Consider the following 18,859-nt stretch of genomic DNA (forward strand, 5'->3'; position numbering starts at 1 on the left):
TCAAGTACTGCACCTGACGCCACCTCTTTCGTCCATAAAGATCTTCTCTTTCAAATCTGCCAGGTGGAGGCAAGGCTGCGGTGGATTTCATTGTGATCAGGTGGTTAGGAGTAAGTGGCTCTAAACTATTGGGGCTGTTCAGAGCATCAGCTGTGAGTGGACGGCTGTTCACAATAGCCATGGCCTCATAAAAGAGAGTGCGCAATGACGCATCATTAAGCCTACCAGGGGAAAGTAGCAGAGTGGCGTTAAGAACGCTTCTCACAGTTCTGATTTGCCGTTCCCATACACCCCCTGCATGGCTCGCATGAGGTGCATTCAACACAAAGTCACACTGCTTTTCTGTGAGAAATGTATTCAGTCTATTCATGTCCAACTCTTGCAATGCAGCCTTCAATTCATTTTTTGCACCAATGAAGTTAGTGCCTTGGTCACATTTAATCTGTCGCACAGCACCTCTTAAAGCAATAAAGCATCTCAGTCCATTAATGAATGTGTCTGTGGGCAAGTCCTCTAACATTTCAATATGAATGGCTCTAGAGCAGAAACAGGTGAAGAGTAACCCATACCTCTTTTCTTGTTTTCTCCCTTGCTTTGTCAAAAAAGGACCAAAACAGTCCATCCCACAGTATGTGAACGGTGGGGTGGGTTCTGTTCGTTCAACAGGCAGGTCACTCATTCTTTGGCTTTCAACCGGCCTTCTCAGCCTTCGACATGTCACACAGTGACGGATGTAGGTTGCAACTGCTCTGCTCAGTCCACAGATCCAATAGCCATTGGACCTAATTTCATTAATGGTGAAGCCTTTTCCCTGATGTTTCACTCTTTCATGATGGTGGGCGATGATCAGATTCGTCACATGATGTCCCTGAGGAATGACTGTTGGGTGCTTGAATGTGTTGGGGAAAGATGAGCGGCTGAGCCTACCTCCCACCTTGAGCACACCCTCTTCATCCAGGAAAGCATCAAGGTGATACAGCTTGTTGTGTCTTGGTAGCTGATGTCCTTTGTTCAGTACCTTTATCTCTGCTCCGTATGTCAGGCTTTGTATGTTCTTGATGATGAGTCGCTCTGCACTTTGTCTTTCACTTACTGTTGAGAGGTCACATGATTTGACCTTTCTAGCACGGCGTAAGAGACGCGCCACTGCCTTGATGGCCCGAGACCAGCATGAAAACCTTTTCAGTCTGTCCACAAGGTCAACTTGTTCTGAGGTCTTGATCTGGAACGTCTGAGCCTTCCTAACTTCTGGGTCACCGACTGGAAGCTCTGAAGGCACCTCTGTTGGCATTTCTATCTCTCTTTTCCACAGAAAGCTAGGCCCAGTGAACCAATCAGAAGAAAGCAACTCATCCACTGTTTTCCCTCTTGAAGCATAGTCTGCTGGGTTTTCGTCAGTTGGTACATAAAACCATTGCTTGGGGTCTGAGGCATGACGGATCTTCTGCACCCTATTTGCTACAAAAGTGTGAAAGCGGCGAGCATCATTATTAATGTAGCCTAAGACAACCTTTGAATCTGTCCAAAAGAACTCTTCTACATTACAGTAGCCTAATTCTTCTTTGAGCATATTGCTCACTGCGACTGAGACGACTGCTGCAGTAAGTTCTAACCTGGGTATAGTTGTGACCTTCAGCGGCGAGACGCGCGCTTTTCCCATGAGAAGAACACAGTGAATGTCTCCTCTTTCATTCTTCAGTCTCAGGTATGTGCATTGGCCATAGCCCGTGGTGCTGGCATCTGAGAAGTGATGTAATTCTGTTTTGATCACCTTTCCAAAGCCAGCTGGCTGGTAGCAGCGAGCTACGTGTATCCCTTCCATCTTAACAAGGTCATCTTGCCATTTCTCCCACCGTGACTTCAATCGCTCTGGAATTGGGTCATCCCATCCTGTTCCTTGATGGCACATGTCCTGGAGAATCTTCTTTCCGTTGAGGAGGTATGGAGCTACGAAGCCCAGTGGGTCGTATATGGAGGCGACAGATGACAGGATGCCACGCCGTGTAGCAGGCTGGTTCTTTGGTGCAACTTTGAAGGTGAAACAGTCACTCTCGATGTTCCAGTATATTCCCAATGCTCTCTCTAAGCCTGTGTCATTGAATCTGAGATCCTTTGCTTTGATGTCTGTGGCGTGTTCTGTTGAGGGGATGCTCTGGAGAACAGCACAGTTGTTAGACACAAATTTGTGAAGGCGTAAACCTCTCTTTGCACACAGCTCACGTGCCTCTTTTGCTATTTGAATGGCCTTTTCAACAGACTCAACACTAATGATACCATCATCTACATAAAAGTCTCTGGCAATGAACTGTGATCCTAATGGGTGTGTGTGACTGTGTTCTTTGGCGAGCTGCTTTAATCCATAATTTGCACACCCTGGTGAAGATACGGCTCCAAAGAGATGGACAGACATCCTGAATTCATCGGGAGGTGTGCTTAGGTCGCCGTTCTTCCACCATAAGAAGCGTAGGTAGTCACGGTCATTCTCTGAGACATGGAACTGATGGAACATCTTTTCTATGTCACACATCAGAGCAGTGTGGTGCTGTCGGAAACGAATGAGAACACCTGTCAGGCTGTTTATCATGTCTGGGCCTGGGAGAAGGTGTTCATTGAGGCTGCTTCCCTTGTACTTTGCTGAGCAGTCGAAAACTACTCTCAGCTTTTCAGGCTTTTTGGGGTGATAAACGCCATGGTGAGGTATGAACCATTTTTCTCCACAGGTGCCCTCAGCACGTACCTCCTCTGCGTCACCCCTTTCAATGATGTCCTTCATGTAGTTAATGTAGTCTTTCTTGTAACTTTCATTTGCAATGAACTTCCTTTTCAGGTGACTGAGCCTCACAGCAGCGAGCTGCTTGTTATCAGGTAAGCATGGTCTCTCTCTGAAGGGGAGGGGCATTTCATAATGTCCATGTTTGTTTGTCTTTATGTTTTCCTTTAACTTGTCAAGGAAAGTCAAATCTTCTTGAGAGACTGTTTTGTCATTTCCTTGAGTGTCTTTGAAATCAGTTTCAAGAATTCTGATTGCATCCATTGGAGTCACTGCAGGCAGCTCCTTCACGGTTACTCTGTGACAGTGACTGTTTGACGATTGTGAATCAGAGTGAGGTGCTAAACAGCCAACAATACTCCACCCTAAGTCTGTGAGAATGGCAAAGGGTTCGTCATCCTTCCCTGTTATGACCCGTCTGGGTACGAGACTTCTTGGGCAATTGTAGCCTATCAGTAGCCCCACTTCGCAACTAAGGAGAGGCGGTATTTGGTCTGCAATTGCTGTGAGATGGTGCCATCTTTTTGCTGTTTCATGTGTTGGTATATGTTGTTTGTTCACCGGTATGCAGTCTTTGGTGTATGCAGGAGGAAGTTTGATGTACACAGTAGAATTGAAACCTCTCACGCGCAGACCAGATGTCCGTTCACTTTTAAAGACCATGTTTTCACCCATCATGGTAGTGAGTTTCAGCTTAACTGGGCAGGTAGTCAGCTGCAGTTCTTTGCTAACATCTTGCTCAATGAAAGTCGTGTCACTTTGTGTATCCAGTAGGGCATACACAAGTTTTTCTCTGGATGGATTCTTTTCGTTTGACACCCACACTGGCACTATCATGGAGGTGTTTTCTGACTGACCTTGGCTGTTGACATTGAGGGACAGAGCAGGTGTTGGTTCCGTTTCATTGCGTTGCGCAGAATTTTCCCTTCTTGCCCATTCTTTGTTTTCACCTTTTCCGTAGCCATCATCGTGAAGACATGTGGGATGTCGTCCTTTGCATGAGTCACAAGTGTGGCGATGCCGGCACTCCTTTGCACTGTGACCGGGTTTAAGACATCCATAACACAGTCTGTTGTCTTTGACGTACGTCCTCCTGTATTCCAGTTTTCTTTTCATGAAGTCTGGACATTTGCACAGATGGTGACTGATATCTTGACATAACATGCAAGGGGCCTTGACCTTTTCCTTTGCTGTTGTATGCTTATTGCTTTCCACCACTGTTTGTGTGTTGTAGGCACTGGCTTGGTTTCTTTTGCTTACCCTTGTGCTACCTTTGTCTTGACAGGATTCAGCTGAATGGAGAGCGAGGAAAGAAGTGACTGGATTGCAGGCGGTTTCGGCCTCCATTGACATGAACTTGGCAAAGTCCTTGAAGTTAGGGAAATCCTTTCCCTCCGTGAGACGCAATGTCACTTGCCGGTTCCATCTTGAGGCTATCCACTCTGGCAGCTTCCGCATCAACTTCTGATTTTCCTCACAGTCATTTAGGATGTTTAAACCTTTAACATGGGGCATGGCCTGCAGACATGCATTCAAGAAATCTGAGAAATCTCTCAGTCCTTCTGCATCTTTAGACTGTATTTTTGACCAGTTTGATAATTTTTCTCTAAACGCCTTTTGAATGATAAAGGGCTGGCCATATCTCTGATCAAGCTTGTTCCAGGCGTCACTGTAAGCTTCGCTGTCACTACGATAGAAGGTCCCTTTTAGGCATTTGTGAGCTGAGCCACCTACGTATCTTTTGAGGTAGTGCAGCTTATCAGTAGTGGGAATGTTCTTTCTGTCTATCAGTGATACGAATGAAGCTTTCCACTCAACAAAGTCAATTGGGTTGCCATTAAACACCGGGGGCTCAGGCATTGGAAGTCTGTTAATGGAAATGCTGTCCTGAACAGCCTGTGCTAGGCAGGATACATCAATGGGAGGAGATGGAGTGACAGCCGTGCGAGGGTGCGTTGTGGCAGGGGGGAAGGAGCTGAGTGGCATTGGGTCATGAAATGACTTAAAAGACTGAGCATCAGATTCCTCTTTAACTTCTTTATTGTACGCTTCAAATCTGGCTTGGGCTGCCTTTAAGTCCTTTTCAACTTGCAATCGTTCTAATTCAGCCTTCTGTCTTTCTAATTCCCTCCTGTGTTCTTCCTCTTCCCTCCTGTGTGCTTCCTCTAAAGCTCGGATTTTTTCCTTCTGTCTCTTTTCCTCCGCTAACATCTTATATTCAGCCTCCTTAGCAGCTAAGTCAGCCGCTGCTTCTGCTCGCTTGGCAGCAACACTTGAGTGCGTGGAACGATGACTGCCAGTCTGTACTGAAGCAGAGGAGCCATAAATGGACCGGGCATAGTGAGGCTCAAGAAGCTCACGCAAACGCCGTCCTTCATGTTCTGCATCATAATCTCCATTTACGCCAGTCAGTCTCTCGTTCAAGATTTTCACAATGTCACATGTTACTGCTGCACAAGCATCAACCTTGCGTCTGAGCTCAGTATCGGGCGTGCCGTGCCCTCTCAGTTCATCATACAATTTCATGATATCCGCGTTCCGTATTTCTAAATTGTCTGCAAGAGATGCCAGGCGCTTTTCTGCTAGCTCAGATTTAAGTTCTTGACGTGTTTGACGAGCGTGGGCTTTCCACTGTTCATAAAGGCTAACAAGTTTCTTTTCCCGTTTACTCTGTTCTTCTTCACGGTATGCTAGCATCTTTTCAGTGTGAACTCGCGCCCTTTCAGGACGTCTAGCTACATCTATATCATCATCTTCGCTTAACAGTTCAGCAAGAATTTTCTGTGTGTTTTGCAGAGCCTCTTTTAATTCTTGTCTAATAGCACCTTGTTCTGTTTCCTTTTCTAACATTTCCGTTTGTTCCTTTATTACCTTTTGAAGGATTTCAATCTGCTGCTCTTTATCCTTGCCGCACAAAGTAGCATTGATTCCCTCCATTTTCGTTAGCCTTTGTCCGTCTTCTTGCTACCTTTACCACCACACCGTCTTCAATTCACCGCTGCTCTTATCCTTATCGTCCGTAAAAGTGTCCCTTGCCTTCCGTGTAAGTTGTCACTTTTGTCCGATGTAGCCGTCAATGCAGCAGTTAGCTGGAGAGGTGAAGCTCTTACTGTAACGGATCCCCGTATATGAAGTGGCGTGAAACTTACTGCTGGTGAAATCGTTCCTTTATTTTCTATTTTCTCCGTTATACATCCAATAAAACTGTCAGACTATCACCACCGTAAGAGCTATAGCCTCATACGGGTCCATTAAATCATTAAACTTTTGTGCATCCGTCCGTAACTTAATCACTAGCCATACTGACAAGTTAACATTCAACATATAAAACAAATCTGCGATACCCCTTTGACCTTGTCATAATAAAAGTCCTAATTATCTAAGAGAGAATGGCATAAAATATCGATTAATTCTTCAAACACTACATTATCATTAAGGCACATATTAAAGATCAATAAGGCAAATCTAAAACAGGCAATCAACACAAAATAATAGTCCTTCTATGGGGCTATTTACAGATTTGTTCACTGGTATATTTACACAGCTAAACCAAGGCAGCTGGGTGTCAAACATACACAATACAGCCATACAGACATACAACGGGCTTACCTTAGCCACGGCCTCATGGAGTTTGAAGGAAGGATCTGGGGCCTTGTCAACAGACTGGTCTGAGGAGAAGAACGCCTCGGAGAGGAAACTTCTCTACAAACGGAAACAAGAAAAAGAAAATAATATGGTTAGAGTCTACTGTTAGTGTTCTGCTCCCTGCTGATCCAGAAGAACTGGACCTGAAAGGAACTGTACTGGAGTTAATGTACCTGGAACTCAGCTGTAACCTGTGTTAAAGGTACGTTTAAAAGATAAAAATGCAAATATAATTTCCCATATCATTCTATTATCTAAGTTTTACCTCTTAAACAATTTATGAATAAGGTACATTTCCACAGGCTGTTTGCATCTGAGTAATTACTGTGATAATTATGATATCACTAAAACTGTCTGAGGGCCTTAACAATCAGAAAAACAGTCACCATGAGCAACATTCAAAACCCACAACTCACAAATAGCCTCACTTCTTTAAGAGATAGACAGACTCAGAGATAGTCTCCCCTGTTAGCACAGACGCTAAATTGCTTTAGACACCACAGGGAAGTCAGGAATGGCTCCCCCCAGCCCCACCCCACCAACAAGACAAAGGAAGCAATTTAAGAAAAACAACTAAAAAAATGCAGCCTGATTCTTCCCATCTCCTGAAGACAAACATGCGCATTATGGAGGCGTTTGCGTCACATCTGTGATGAGTCAGTAGCTATGCTGACAGATGAACGCTCAGGTCTCCCGCCCCCCAAAAAAACAAACCCCCTCCCTCCTAATCTGGCCCAGCCCATCCAGCCCTATTGATGTTGCACATTCTGGGGGAACAAAGAGTTCTTCTGTCCCTCCAGGAGAACGCCAAGCTTCTAAGGTGTACAAGGTGAGCATGCGCACACACACACAGACAGAAGCACATATACATATACAAACATATGAATATACTGCAGAGGGTGGTCACAGGAACAACTATGTACAGGTACCCTTGTAAACAAACCACTGACCAACAAACACAGATCATTTAGAGAGAGACAGAATGAAAGAAAGATGGATAGACAGAGGAGGAGTAAGAGAAAGAGGAAGAGAGAAAAAAAAAAAATAATGTTCATCAGACAAGCCTGATAAAGCTGCTGAGAGGACTGATGAGTGCCCCCTCTCTGTCCCTCCTCCCCCAGTGTTGCTTTTTAGCGGCCATGTAAAGGGATACAACAAAGACAGCATCACCGACAAGATGAGAGACATTAGACCCACTGAGCCAATGAAAGGTTACTATTTCATCTCTGGCAAACTACACACCTTGATCCTTGATGTACTTTGAACAAAACGAGGCATGAGGAGCTATTACTCCGTAAATTCCCCTTTGTAGTGGCCCATCTCACATCAGTTGGTACATATGATGTTAAGATTTGCAGCATTATAAAAGGAGAGACGGAGTTTTGGGCAGTTTTCTAAAACTTTCAACTCCCTCCGTGTCATTCCCTGAAATTGGTCCTGAAAGGCTTTTTTTTCTGCACTGTGCACAAGCCTCTTACAAAAGGTGTCAATTTAAGTTGGTATCAAAGGCCAGAGTCTGAATGGATTATCTGAGCGCATCCCTATCCATTAGAGACTGGAAAGGAGATCTGGATCTGGTTATCGATAAACAAAATGCGAGATTGCATGGAGCCCATTTCAAGTGAGACGTAGGGTCAGAGGATGGCTTTTTGGAGGCATCTGAGAATTATAATTTCGGCTTGGTAAGTTGTTTGCTGAGAGAGAGAGAGAGACGAGAGAGGCAGACACACTCTAGATATGTTCGATGTGCCTGATATGCTTCAGTCAAGAAGATGGAGTAGCATCACTGGCTGAAGTGAATTGTAGTTAGCTGAACTTTGAGTTTGCTGTTGAGTTGACACACAGTAAATGTGTTCTCATCTCATGTTCTCTCTCCTCATCTGTGTCATGTCCTCCACTCTCCTCTTGTCTCTCAACTGCTGCACTCTCATGTCTGCTTTTCTCTCCTCTCTACACATCTTGCTCCTCTCCTCTCTCATGTCTGCTGTTCTCTCCTCTCTACACATCTTGCTCCTCTCCTCTCTCATGTCTGCTTTTCTCTCCTCTCTACACATCTTGCTCCTCTCCTCTCTCATGTCTGCTGTTCTCTCCTCTCTACACATCTTGCTCCTCTCCTCTCTCATGTCTGCTGTTCTCTCCTCTCTACACATCTTGCTCTTCTCCTCTCTCATGCCTCCTCTCCTCTCCTAGCTTTTACTTTCCTCCTCCTGTGTCCTGTCCTCTCCTTCTTCCTAATCTTCCTTCCTCCTCCTGTGACCTGTCCTTTCCTCCTTCCCATTCTCCTTCCTCCTCCTGTGGCCTATCCTCTCCTCCTTCCAATCTTCCTTCCTCCTCCTGTCCTGTCCTCTCCTCCTTCCCATTCTCCTTCCTCCTCCTGTGGCCTATCCTCTCCTCCTTCCAATCTTCTTTCCTCCTCCTGTCCTGTCCTCTCCTCCTTCCCATTCTCCTTCCTCCTCCTGTATCCTATCCTCTCCTCCATCCCCTTCCTGCTCCCAATTTTGAACGTATTCAAAGGCTTATGCAATGGAAAGTCTGTCTATTTCAGAACATATTTCAGTTGGCACAGACCTATTTGTAAAACGTCACAAGCATGGATAAACTACTAGTGTGGTCATTTTGCAACCACAAGTCACAAGTTACTGAATGTGTAGCCTTCCCTTTAATTTCAAAACCTTTTGGCTGCTTCAGCCTGCTCCTTGCCAATAGTGCTTCTCACTAAGGTACTACACAGGTGTGGATGCTGATGCCCAAACAGCATGCCTATTGCTCTTACATTAGGAAGCATCTTCCTCCACCCTTTACGTTTTGACATCTACTGCTTATCCATAGCTTTCGTTGGCCATCACACTGCGCAATAATTTACTTGGTTGTGCACACCCTGAATGACAGCAGACATACAGGGCCACTAAAAACTTTATGGATTTTCAAAATTGATTTTTTTTTTGATGGTCAACCGGCCCACCAATGTTGCGACCCTCATGGACCATATGGACAGTACACCACTGGTCAGTGGCAAACAGAGTAAGCTGAGGTAATGTAATCCTCTACGCATCACCCCCCCCCCCCCCCCCAAAAAAAACATGTCCATTTTGATATTTCTCAACTATTTTACAGAAGACAAATCACTCTGTCACTCATGTTACATAGTGTTAAAAGCATATGATAAGCTTAAAATACAAATACTATTTCCCATAGTATTCTTGTTCATATGTAAGCAGAGAATTAGGAATCATCACTTCTGGGCTGAATAAGTTGCAAAGAGGCTTCACATTCAACAATGTATTAATAAGGTACAAAATGCAGTTCTGCACCTACAGCTGACCACCTAGGCTGAGCAGGCGTTTTGGACATGCACAGATTGAGTAGCGCTAGTGCTAGAAGTGGTGATTGAGTAGGTTACAGCAGGAGGAGGCATGGTCTGAGGAAGGGGAGCACCTGCAGCACAGTTGTGTGTGCAGTGAGAGTTTTTCATTACAGACAGATGCTTTTACGGTCTCTCTCTCTCTCTCTCTCTCTCTCTCTCTCTCTCTCTCTCTCTCTCTCTCTCTCTCCTGTGTGTTTGTGTTCTCATTCACTGCCTGTGTTCATATGGTGTCTTCACCTGTGTTTGAGTGCATTCAGACTCAGAGCGTGTTTGTGTACTAGCGTGTGTCATCAGCATCATGCTGATGCGTCTCCTGCTGTGTCTCTGCCTAAACCCTCCCTGACGCCCAAACACAGATGAGGCAGATGAGGCTCACCACCAGAAGGGGGCCTCTGTGCCCTGGAAAGGAAGCTCTCCTGTCTGCCTTCCTGCCTGCCTCTCTGTCTGCCTGCCTGCCTGCCTGCCTGCCTGCCTGTCTGTCTGTCTGTCTGCCTGCCTGCCTGCCTGCCTGTCTGCCTGCCTGCCTGCCTGCCTGTCTGCCTGCCTGCCTGCATGCCAGCGGGAGCACGTGAGAAGAATCACAGTCTCTCTGTCAGAGCAAGTGGGACACACACTGTTTATGTAAGCTGGAAAATGATGCTTTGAACGGGGTAATCAGCATGAAGCTATAGATCACCCACTCCAAAACACCCGGGCTATGAGGCACAGGACAAGCACGCAGCGAGAGGGTCTTTTTTTTGCCCGAGCTGTTTAGTGCCACGTCATATCGCAGCAACCAGAACTAATGCTCTATTGTTGGCAACACGCACATGAATATTCAAGCAGTGTTAACGGTGGCAAGGAATAATCAGAGACACTAAAAGTACGGCTCATCAGTAAGGGAGGGAGTGGGATCATCTGCCGTTTCATGCAGCTATCACTAATGTAATCAACCAGGGACTTCAAAGGGAAAGTTAATATTGTGAGTTCAAGTGAAATAAGATTCCATAACCAAGGGAATGGAGAGAGAGAGGGAGAGAGAGAGAGAGAGGGAGAGAGACAGAGAAAGAGAGAGAGAGGGAGAGAGAGAAAAAGAGAGAGAGAGAGAGAGAGAGATAGAGAGAGAAAGAGAATCAGAAACATGAAAAGGTTCTCAAGTAAAATTTAATTCGAGCCTACATAATTTACTTCACCCTCTCCAGAGGTTAGAGTAAATATCTTCCTGGCTGTTTTGCATTTGGGAAGGGCTCATTTGTTTGCACAACACCATGATGCTTCTTGCATTTAGGCACAGCAATATGTGTAGCCAATGGTCTTTTCTACTTCAAAACAAAACGGTCGTCTATAAAAATTGAATACTCACAATTGAATCAGTGGCTCAATTTCAAATGCACAACTGCAAAAAAACAATAAAAGTCAAAACCGTATCAGAGAAATATATAAATCAGAAAATATAAGGAAGGTTTTGTCCAGCACACCTAAAAAACAGAGAGGATAAAACTAATGGGATGATTTTGAATGCCAGACCCAAAATAAATTGCTAATTGAAAAGCTCAGATTTCTGTGACATAAAATAAACCACATTTATGTGTAAGAAAACTCAGCACCTAAATACTCCCTTTACAGCTAAACAGTTCACAAGCCAATAGGCAGCACTGATCTGTAACAGCAAAAGGAAGGTGAACTGCAGAGGCATAATCTTTATTTATGATTAATAAAAAACTGCATGTGTTGGCAAGAGGCTTGATAGAGTTGTTTAGAGAAATGGGACAAAACACGGACGAGTATTACTGTTTGGAGAGATCTTAAAGGAAATGTCACTACATACAGCTCACAAAAGTAATGTCCATGAGACCACAATTGTAAACCCTGCCATTTGAAATTACTTTTATCCAGTATGCTGAGCCCAGGATAATATCCCTTTATCTTCCGAGCATAATGTCAATGTTTGTTTTAACACAATGCACCACGCAAATAAATAGCACAGTGGCAGAACTATGGATTATTCCTGGACTCTGGAGGTTCACTGCTGCAAAGGGTGCGCTGGCAGCTGTTTTGCGACGGGCCTGTAAACCCTGGGTAATGGCCCTTACCACAGAGAGACTGGGAGGAGATAATGGAGGCGTTAATGATTGCTTTCAGGTGCCTCCACTCTCTTTCACGGCCCCAGATATCTTATCATTCCCCGGGAAGCTAAAGATTGGGTTACGTGCAGAACGGGCGGTGAGCAGTGTTCTGGGTGGAGGCAGGAGATCCCGGGATCAATGAAAACTGGTACTGTTGTGCTCATTTCATCGCCTGCGGGGAAGTGCGGGTCCTGCTGAGCACCCCCCGAGGAGAGTCCAGCTGGCTGAAGTGTGCCTGTTCCAAAATAAGACGAGTTTCCAGGGGGGCCCTTTCCTTGTAAATCACTCAATGTGTATCTTTCTGTGTCTCCCAGCTCTCATCCCCTCGTCTAGGGGTTTCATCACTGTGACAGTAAAATGAGACAGGACTTCAGCTCATGCTCCGAACGTGGTATCTAATCAAAACCAATTTTACACCAGCGCTGATTTCATACGCTGGCGTGACAGAAATATGGCACGCAAGAGTGCGGCTGTAACATGCAGTAAAAACACGTGTTTGCCTTGTAAAGTGAGAAACCCCGAGATAAAGCAGGCAACCTTAGCATCCCTTAAGCTAGAAAAAGACATGGGGTATCTCAGGTGGGATAGTGTTCCCCTGTGTGACTGCAAATAAAAGGCAAACGTGCGAGGCCGATTAGTACCCAGCCCATAGCCTCCTGCTCCAGGCCAGATGCTCAGGTTAAAAGCCAGGAGACTGATGAGGAGCCTGGGCACACAAGCCTCAGCGCTGCAGAGCAGATGCTGCATTTGCCTAACTTGGCTCTGATGAGGAGCTCTGTGATATGACAAAATGGAACAGCTCGATTGAATGGGCTCATGCCACAGCAGAAATAAACAAATATGTACCATCCAGCATAAGTCAGAACCGCCCGAGACAGGCAACAGAATGTGCATCTCTGCACTGTAGAATGAAGCACAGGTGGGACAGATATGGCCATAATAGTTTGGAATCAACATATCCTTCAACAGAAATGGAATACCATGGTGTCAATGGTGTTTTTTTTTTTTACAGATCCTATATGTAGACATTTGCTCATTTCTAGTTTAATACTCTGGAGGTCAGTCCATGGTGACTAACATAACCCTGTGTTCTTGGCCCCTTCTGGCAGAGGGAGGTCTTTCAAATTCAGAAAATGGGGCAGCAAACGACTGACTGAAGTTGAACATCTGAGCATACAGAATTTATAGAATGTGGGAAGACACACACACACGCACACGCACACGCACACACACACGCACACACACACACACACACACACACGTATACAGTATATAGAATACATATGACAAACAGACAATAGGATGTAGGAAGCCATTCTGAGAAAGAGTACTGCATTTGACGTAGATAGCGTAAAGACAATTTTCCTTGTTCTCTCTCTTTAACATCCTCTAAAAGGTAGAGGTTAATGTCTCATTCAATTTCCCCAGTGTGTTCATTTTCCCACTGGAACACCATTTCCGTCTCCGAACACGGTCCTATTTTGAGTCAGAGGAAAATGAAAGAAAATATATTTTTAGATGAGAAATTCAATTTAATAGCAAAAGGAATACATTTCGAATGGCAAACCTTCAAGATATGCTCGACCTTCTCATGCACGGAGGACATGAAACACACACACAGAAAAAATATAATTTTCTGCTTTTAGGCAGTCATGTGTTGAAGTGATGCATTTTTGCACAAGAAAATGTGGCTTGTGCATTCTGTATGATCCTGCGTGCTATGAGGCATATACTTGAGAAATGATGCCAGACCTATGTTGACAAATGAGTTTATATACTGAAAATGTCAAACCTAACTTTGGTTGTTTCAGTCCCAGAAGTTAAAAAATGGCAAGCCTTATTGGGTTAATGAGTCATTGATAAGCTGCATCTTTAAAAATGGCCCTGCTTTGGATTGTTCTTCGATTAAGCAGTCAATTCTCAATCTCAAACTGAATTGCCCCAGACCTTTTAGCTTTAGTCCTTATTTTTCTAATTCCCTAGGCATTTATTTATTGATCTGAATGTTAAGCCTATTTTGCAAAAGTCCTCAGAAAAATGCCTTCTGTCACACTACCATGCTGCTACAGCATGTTACAGTTTAATGTGGGAATACTATGATGTAAGCATTGATATAACACATGGACACATACTGAGCTAAAGTTTTCCTTTAATGTGATAAACAGATTCTGAATGTTACCACCAACAGGGTGACATCAAATGTATTTACAAGGAGGCATGCTGTTTGGCCCAATAAACAACCCTCCCTGGTTCTCACCCACCGATATCAAGACACCTCAGTGAGTTGCATCATGTTCAACATAAAGCCCCAGCACCTGGATACCTGCTCTTAAAAACGTCCAGAAGCAGGTCACTCCCATCTGGTAAAAGCAGATGGTAGACCATAGGTGGCTGAGGCTGAGCCTGACTCAACTGTCAATTGGATCCTGTTCAGTGGTGGTAGACAGACCCATCTGATCACCAGACATCAGGCCTGGCCCTATCTCCCCAATCCAGCTGCAGCAACTTCACGCCACTAATTAGATTAGTCGTGCACAGGCTACTACAGCAGCACCTTGGGCGAGAGAGACCTGAGCAGGGGCTGCCTGCGCTTGGTTGAGAGGAGTGACGTCTTTCGAGGACCTAGTGGCATCTGCATAAGTGCCAAAAGGAGAGGGAGCTGGGTAGGGAAATGGCTGGGAGGAATGGCTAATATATAAGGGGTGACAGGTGTTAGCATATTCAGGCACATGTCTCGACTGGTAATCAATTCTGAGGTCCAAACAAGGGAACAGGGGTTGTTAGTGGGGGCTGCGGTGACCAGCTGGTGAGGGAGAGTTTGCAGCAGAGCTGGGCAGCCCCTTTCCTGTGCCGTCACACCGCATTAAGGCAGAGATATGGTGTCAAGGAAAATGCAGACACAAGCAAGTTTTTCGTATAAGCCTCACGCAGCCCAAAACATTGCCCCTAAATCCTGTACTTGGCCACACTAAAAGCAAAGATTTACGAAGAAGACAATAATGAAAAAACAATACATCATTAAATTACTCTCAAGACTAAATTGAATATAACAGATAGAACGTCTAAGAAATCTCATTTCCAATAATACAATATTTACCTGTCTAATCTTGAGACTATAAAAAAGGATGATAATGTCTACAGGCCAGGCCAATGATTATATGTGTAATTTAAGGGTTTTGGACAGATGAATACAAATCAGTAGTCGCATGAAAAATTCACATGCAACAAGGAACGAACAAGGTGAAAGCTGATGATAACGATATGGATGGACTACCTTTTGCTGCCCTGTATGTGTTAAAGGCACTGCTGTTTGAAGTGAGTAGGCTGGATTATGAGATGACCGTCTCCTCCAGGCTATGACACAAAACTTTCAAATTGCATAACAATTGCAACACACAGACACAGACACACGCGCACACACACACACACACACACACACACACACGCACACACACACACAAGCACACACACACACACACACACACACACACACACACACACACACAGACACACACAAACAGCACTTTCATGAACACATACATACATTTTGTACACCAACTCAGAAACCCAATAAACCCTATGCACATAAGCACAAAAACACATGCACACACACACACACACACACACACACACACACACACACACACACACACACACACACACACACACACACACACACACACACACACACAACAGACCCACGCACAAGTGCAAACATTAACCCGAGCACCCACACATTCATGCAAGCAAGGAAAGTCCTGCAGCAAGTTTGTCATTTTAAATCCAAAGGCGTCAACTCAGAAGGCTCCTCCAGCTCCCGAGTGTTCAAGGGAAACAGCCTGGGAGGCGGAATGCTGCTGCTGCACAGCTCTGGCCCAAGGAGCCAGCTCCCAAACAGTCCCAGAATCCCGTGCTCTAATTCGGTCTGATGTGTTGAATGCCAGGGAAAAGGTTACGTTCACAGTTTGGGGCACACCAGTATTGCACGGCGAATGCTTAGCCAGGCATGTGTGCAGGATGAGACAGATGAACAAACGAGCACGGAGGAGGTGAAACCTTCTGGGGAAGGAAAGAGCGGGGAGGAAAAAAAAGAGTTGACACGGCCGCTGTGTTTATTTTTAAAGTTTTGTCTCTCTAACACCCCCCCCCCATCCCCCCCCCCCCCCCCCACACACACACTTTTGTACTCCGTGCTGCTCGACAATGAGCACGGAAGGAAGAGAGATGTTTGGGTTTTTTTCGGAAGCGCTCTCACATCTGCGCACGAATCTCTGGGTCAGCATCCCATCTTTGCCGATGTTGATTTCCGTCCAGTAGCCCGGCTGATGGTGCGTGTGATAGTAAATAAGATCAGTGGGAGATCAAACTGAGTGCAAAGTGATTTTAACAAACTCCATTACGGGGATTTTGCTCGGGAGGTAAAATGGAACAAAACAAACAGATCTGGGATAAAGGCAGTGTGTGCTTGTGGGTGTCTGTGTGTGGGTCTAACGTTTTGGAGATAAAGAGCATCTCAAACATGAGGCGCTCAACCTCAGGGCGAGATCTCACAAACAGCCAACAGATCTGCTCCACATCAAACAACACTCCATCGCAAAGGCAGATGAGCATTTACAGCAGAAGCCAAAGAAGAAAGAAAAACAGTGCTATGTGAAGTCTCTGGGAGGCATCAAACATGATGGTATTCTTTCCTTTTTTTTCTACTATAAAATGGCCTACCTAACATGAAATGTTAGATGCTATGTGCTTACACAACTGGTTGTTAAGTCAACACACTTGAAAAGATGACAAGCCAAGGTCACAGCGTGTCTGGAGCACTGACCACTAGCCACACTGAAAAACAGCACTTACAGTAGAATACCTGAACTGAAACGCGTTACCGCTCAGGAGATATGTAGACTAACAGCTATGTGGATGACACTCTGGGGCTTTTCACAGATGGCCATGACAATATCTCTATAAGAAAGGCCAACATATATGTATGTGCAAAACGGATTCAACAGCTGTGTGTCTTCTCGTGCGCACCATGCAATTGAAAGCTGCTGTGTCCTTATCTGAAATAGCATGTAGTGAGGATGCTGCCTTGTGTGCCAGGATGTGATAGGCTTCTGAAAGTGGGCGCTATCCTCTGGAGGGAGGGTGTGTTCAGCACAGCTGTTAAGCATGTGGCCTGCTATGTCAGACAGAGACTCTGTCAGCAGGGGCATTGCTCTGTCTTGTATGTGTTGGTACTGAAATCTCAACAAGGGCCTGAATATCAACTTCTTTATGCAGTGAAAGAAAAAAAAAGTTGAAAACACTTTAAATCTTTTATTTTTTTCCTTTTATCACCTACAAAACAGTATTCCACCTGCCATTAATCTTGTCCTCTTTAAGGACAGCTTCTAAGGGTAGATTTGTTTCTCCTGTGAGACCCAAATGTCTCTGTAATGAAAAGAACTAACAAACCATCAGCATCCTTACTTCTCACACATGGGATCGTTTCCCCTCTCAGAGGTCTGTTCACTCTGTTGTGCCCTTTCTTCTCCTCTTTTTCTGCTTTCACTTCTATTCTCTCTCTCACGTGCATGAAAGCTTTCTCTGTCTCTGTTTCCCACCTCTACCCCCCCCCCACACACACACACACACACACACACACTCCTCTCTCCCTCCCTCTCTCCCTCTCTTTGCATATGCTTCCCTTCAGCTGATGGATGGTTGTGACCTTGTTAAGACACTGTCTTTAGTTCATCATCTCACTGCAGCCTGTGTTGCTGGTGCTTTGCACGAGACGCCGCGTACCTGTCATCCATGCTCTATCCATCCTTTCCACATAATTAAACCGTGTTTGCCTGGCCAAAGTGCCCCCTCTTTACTTCCACACCACTGGAGATCGTTTGGGGCATGGGGCGGGCGCGGTAGGGGGGGGGGCGTGGGGGGATGCTTGGCAGGGTTTTGTCTGCTCAGTGGTCATTGAAAGGGCTGCCTATGCCTCATGCAGAGACGGCTATGCGGTTGCGATAGCATCACAGCAACGTCACACGGGGGAACAAGATGCCTGTTTTTGCCCCTGGGTGATGTGATTAATGTAAGCTTCAGGGACTTTATTCCAGCACAGGTAGTGTTACTCCATCATCATAAAAGTGTGTACAATCAATTGGCTCATGGCCGGTTAAACTGTGTGTCTGAATAATGATGCTTCACCTGGGTGGGAGGTGTCCTGTACGGGAGCTGTGTGACTCTACATTACCAGTATACTCTGTGCGCTGCAATGAGCCTCAGTCAACACAGCAGTGGCAACATCTGGATATTTGTTAGAGCCATAATAAAATACTGTATCCGGTTCAATGCTTTAAACAGGAGGAGAGCACCCATAAGTCAAGGCAAACCTGGGCAAATCAATTAGCCTCGACAAGGACAATGTGTTCCCTTCTGGAAATAACGACCTGGAGGATTAAGGAAAACAGATTTCATTCATGCAATAAGCATATTTCCAGAAGGCATGTGTAACACCTTAAATAACCAGCTCTAACATTAGTTAAAAACAAGAACAGACAATTCGAAATAGCTTTTACTACAGCCACATCCATGTTCATTCTTCTTCTGCTATACGTGGGTGGGATTCTATGGCTATAGCATTGGTCTTTCAAGACACAACCACGGCATTTAATTTAAGATCACGTAATATAAACAGGGGTGCTTGGATTGGACAACTGTGGACGGGCAAGTGGATATGGGCAAGGACAAGCTGAGAGTGTCAAGCTGAGAGTTCAAAGGCAGACCTTGTTGAGACCATTACTGCACTCACGCAGTATAAAAAGACTGTGAGAAGGTTGGAAAGGGGAGTGAGTGTTTATGGGTTATAAGCCTATACAGGGGAATGCTTCATAATGCTATGGAGTTAGGATTAACAGGGTCCATGTGAGAGGGAACTCTCCTGAAGTTTATATATACACTTATACAAATACATGTCTGATCGCCCGCCAAGGGTCAGAC

General features: G+C 45.1%; 1 protein-coding gene across 1 annotated transcript in view; it reads right to left on the reverse strand.

Moving 5' to 3' along the window:
* Nucleotides 1-18,859, reverse strand: part of naaladl2 (N-acetylated alpha-linked acidic dipeptidase like 2) — a gene marked incomplete at both ends in the record, with an annotated part of 178,577 nt that overhangs the window by 30,119 nt on the left and 129,599 nt on the right. The window contains one exon of the mRNA XM_080832749.1: nt 6,380-6,472. Coding sequence (XP_080688875.1) covers nt 6,380-6,472 — 93 coding nt within the window. The remainder of the gene's footprint in view (nt 1-6,379; nt 6,473-18,859) is intronic.

Source organism: Sprattus sprattus, assembly GCF_963457725.1.
Source record: "Sprattus sprattus genome assembly, chromosome: 2".
NCBI lineage: Eukaryota > Metazoa > Chordata > Actinopteri > Clupeiformes > Clupeidae > Sprattus > Sprattus sprattus.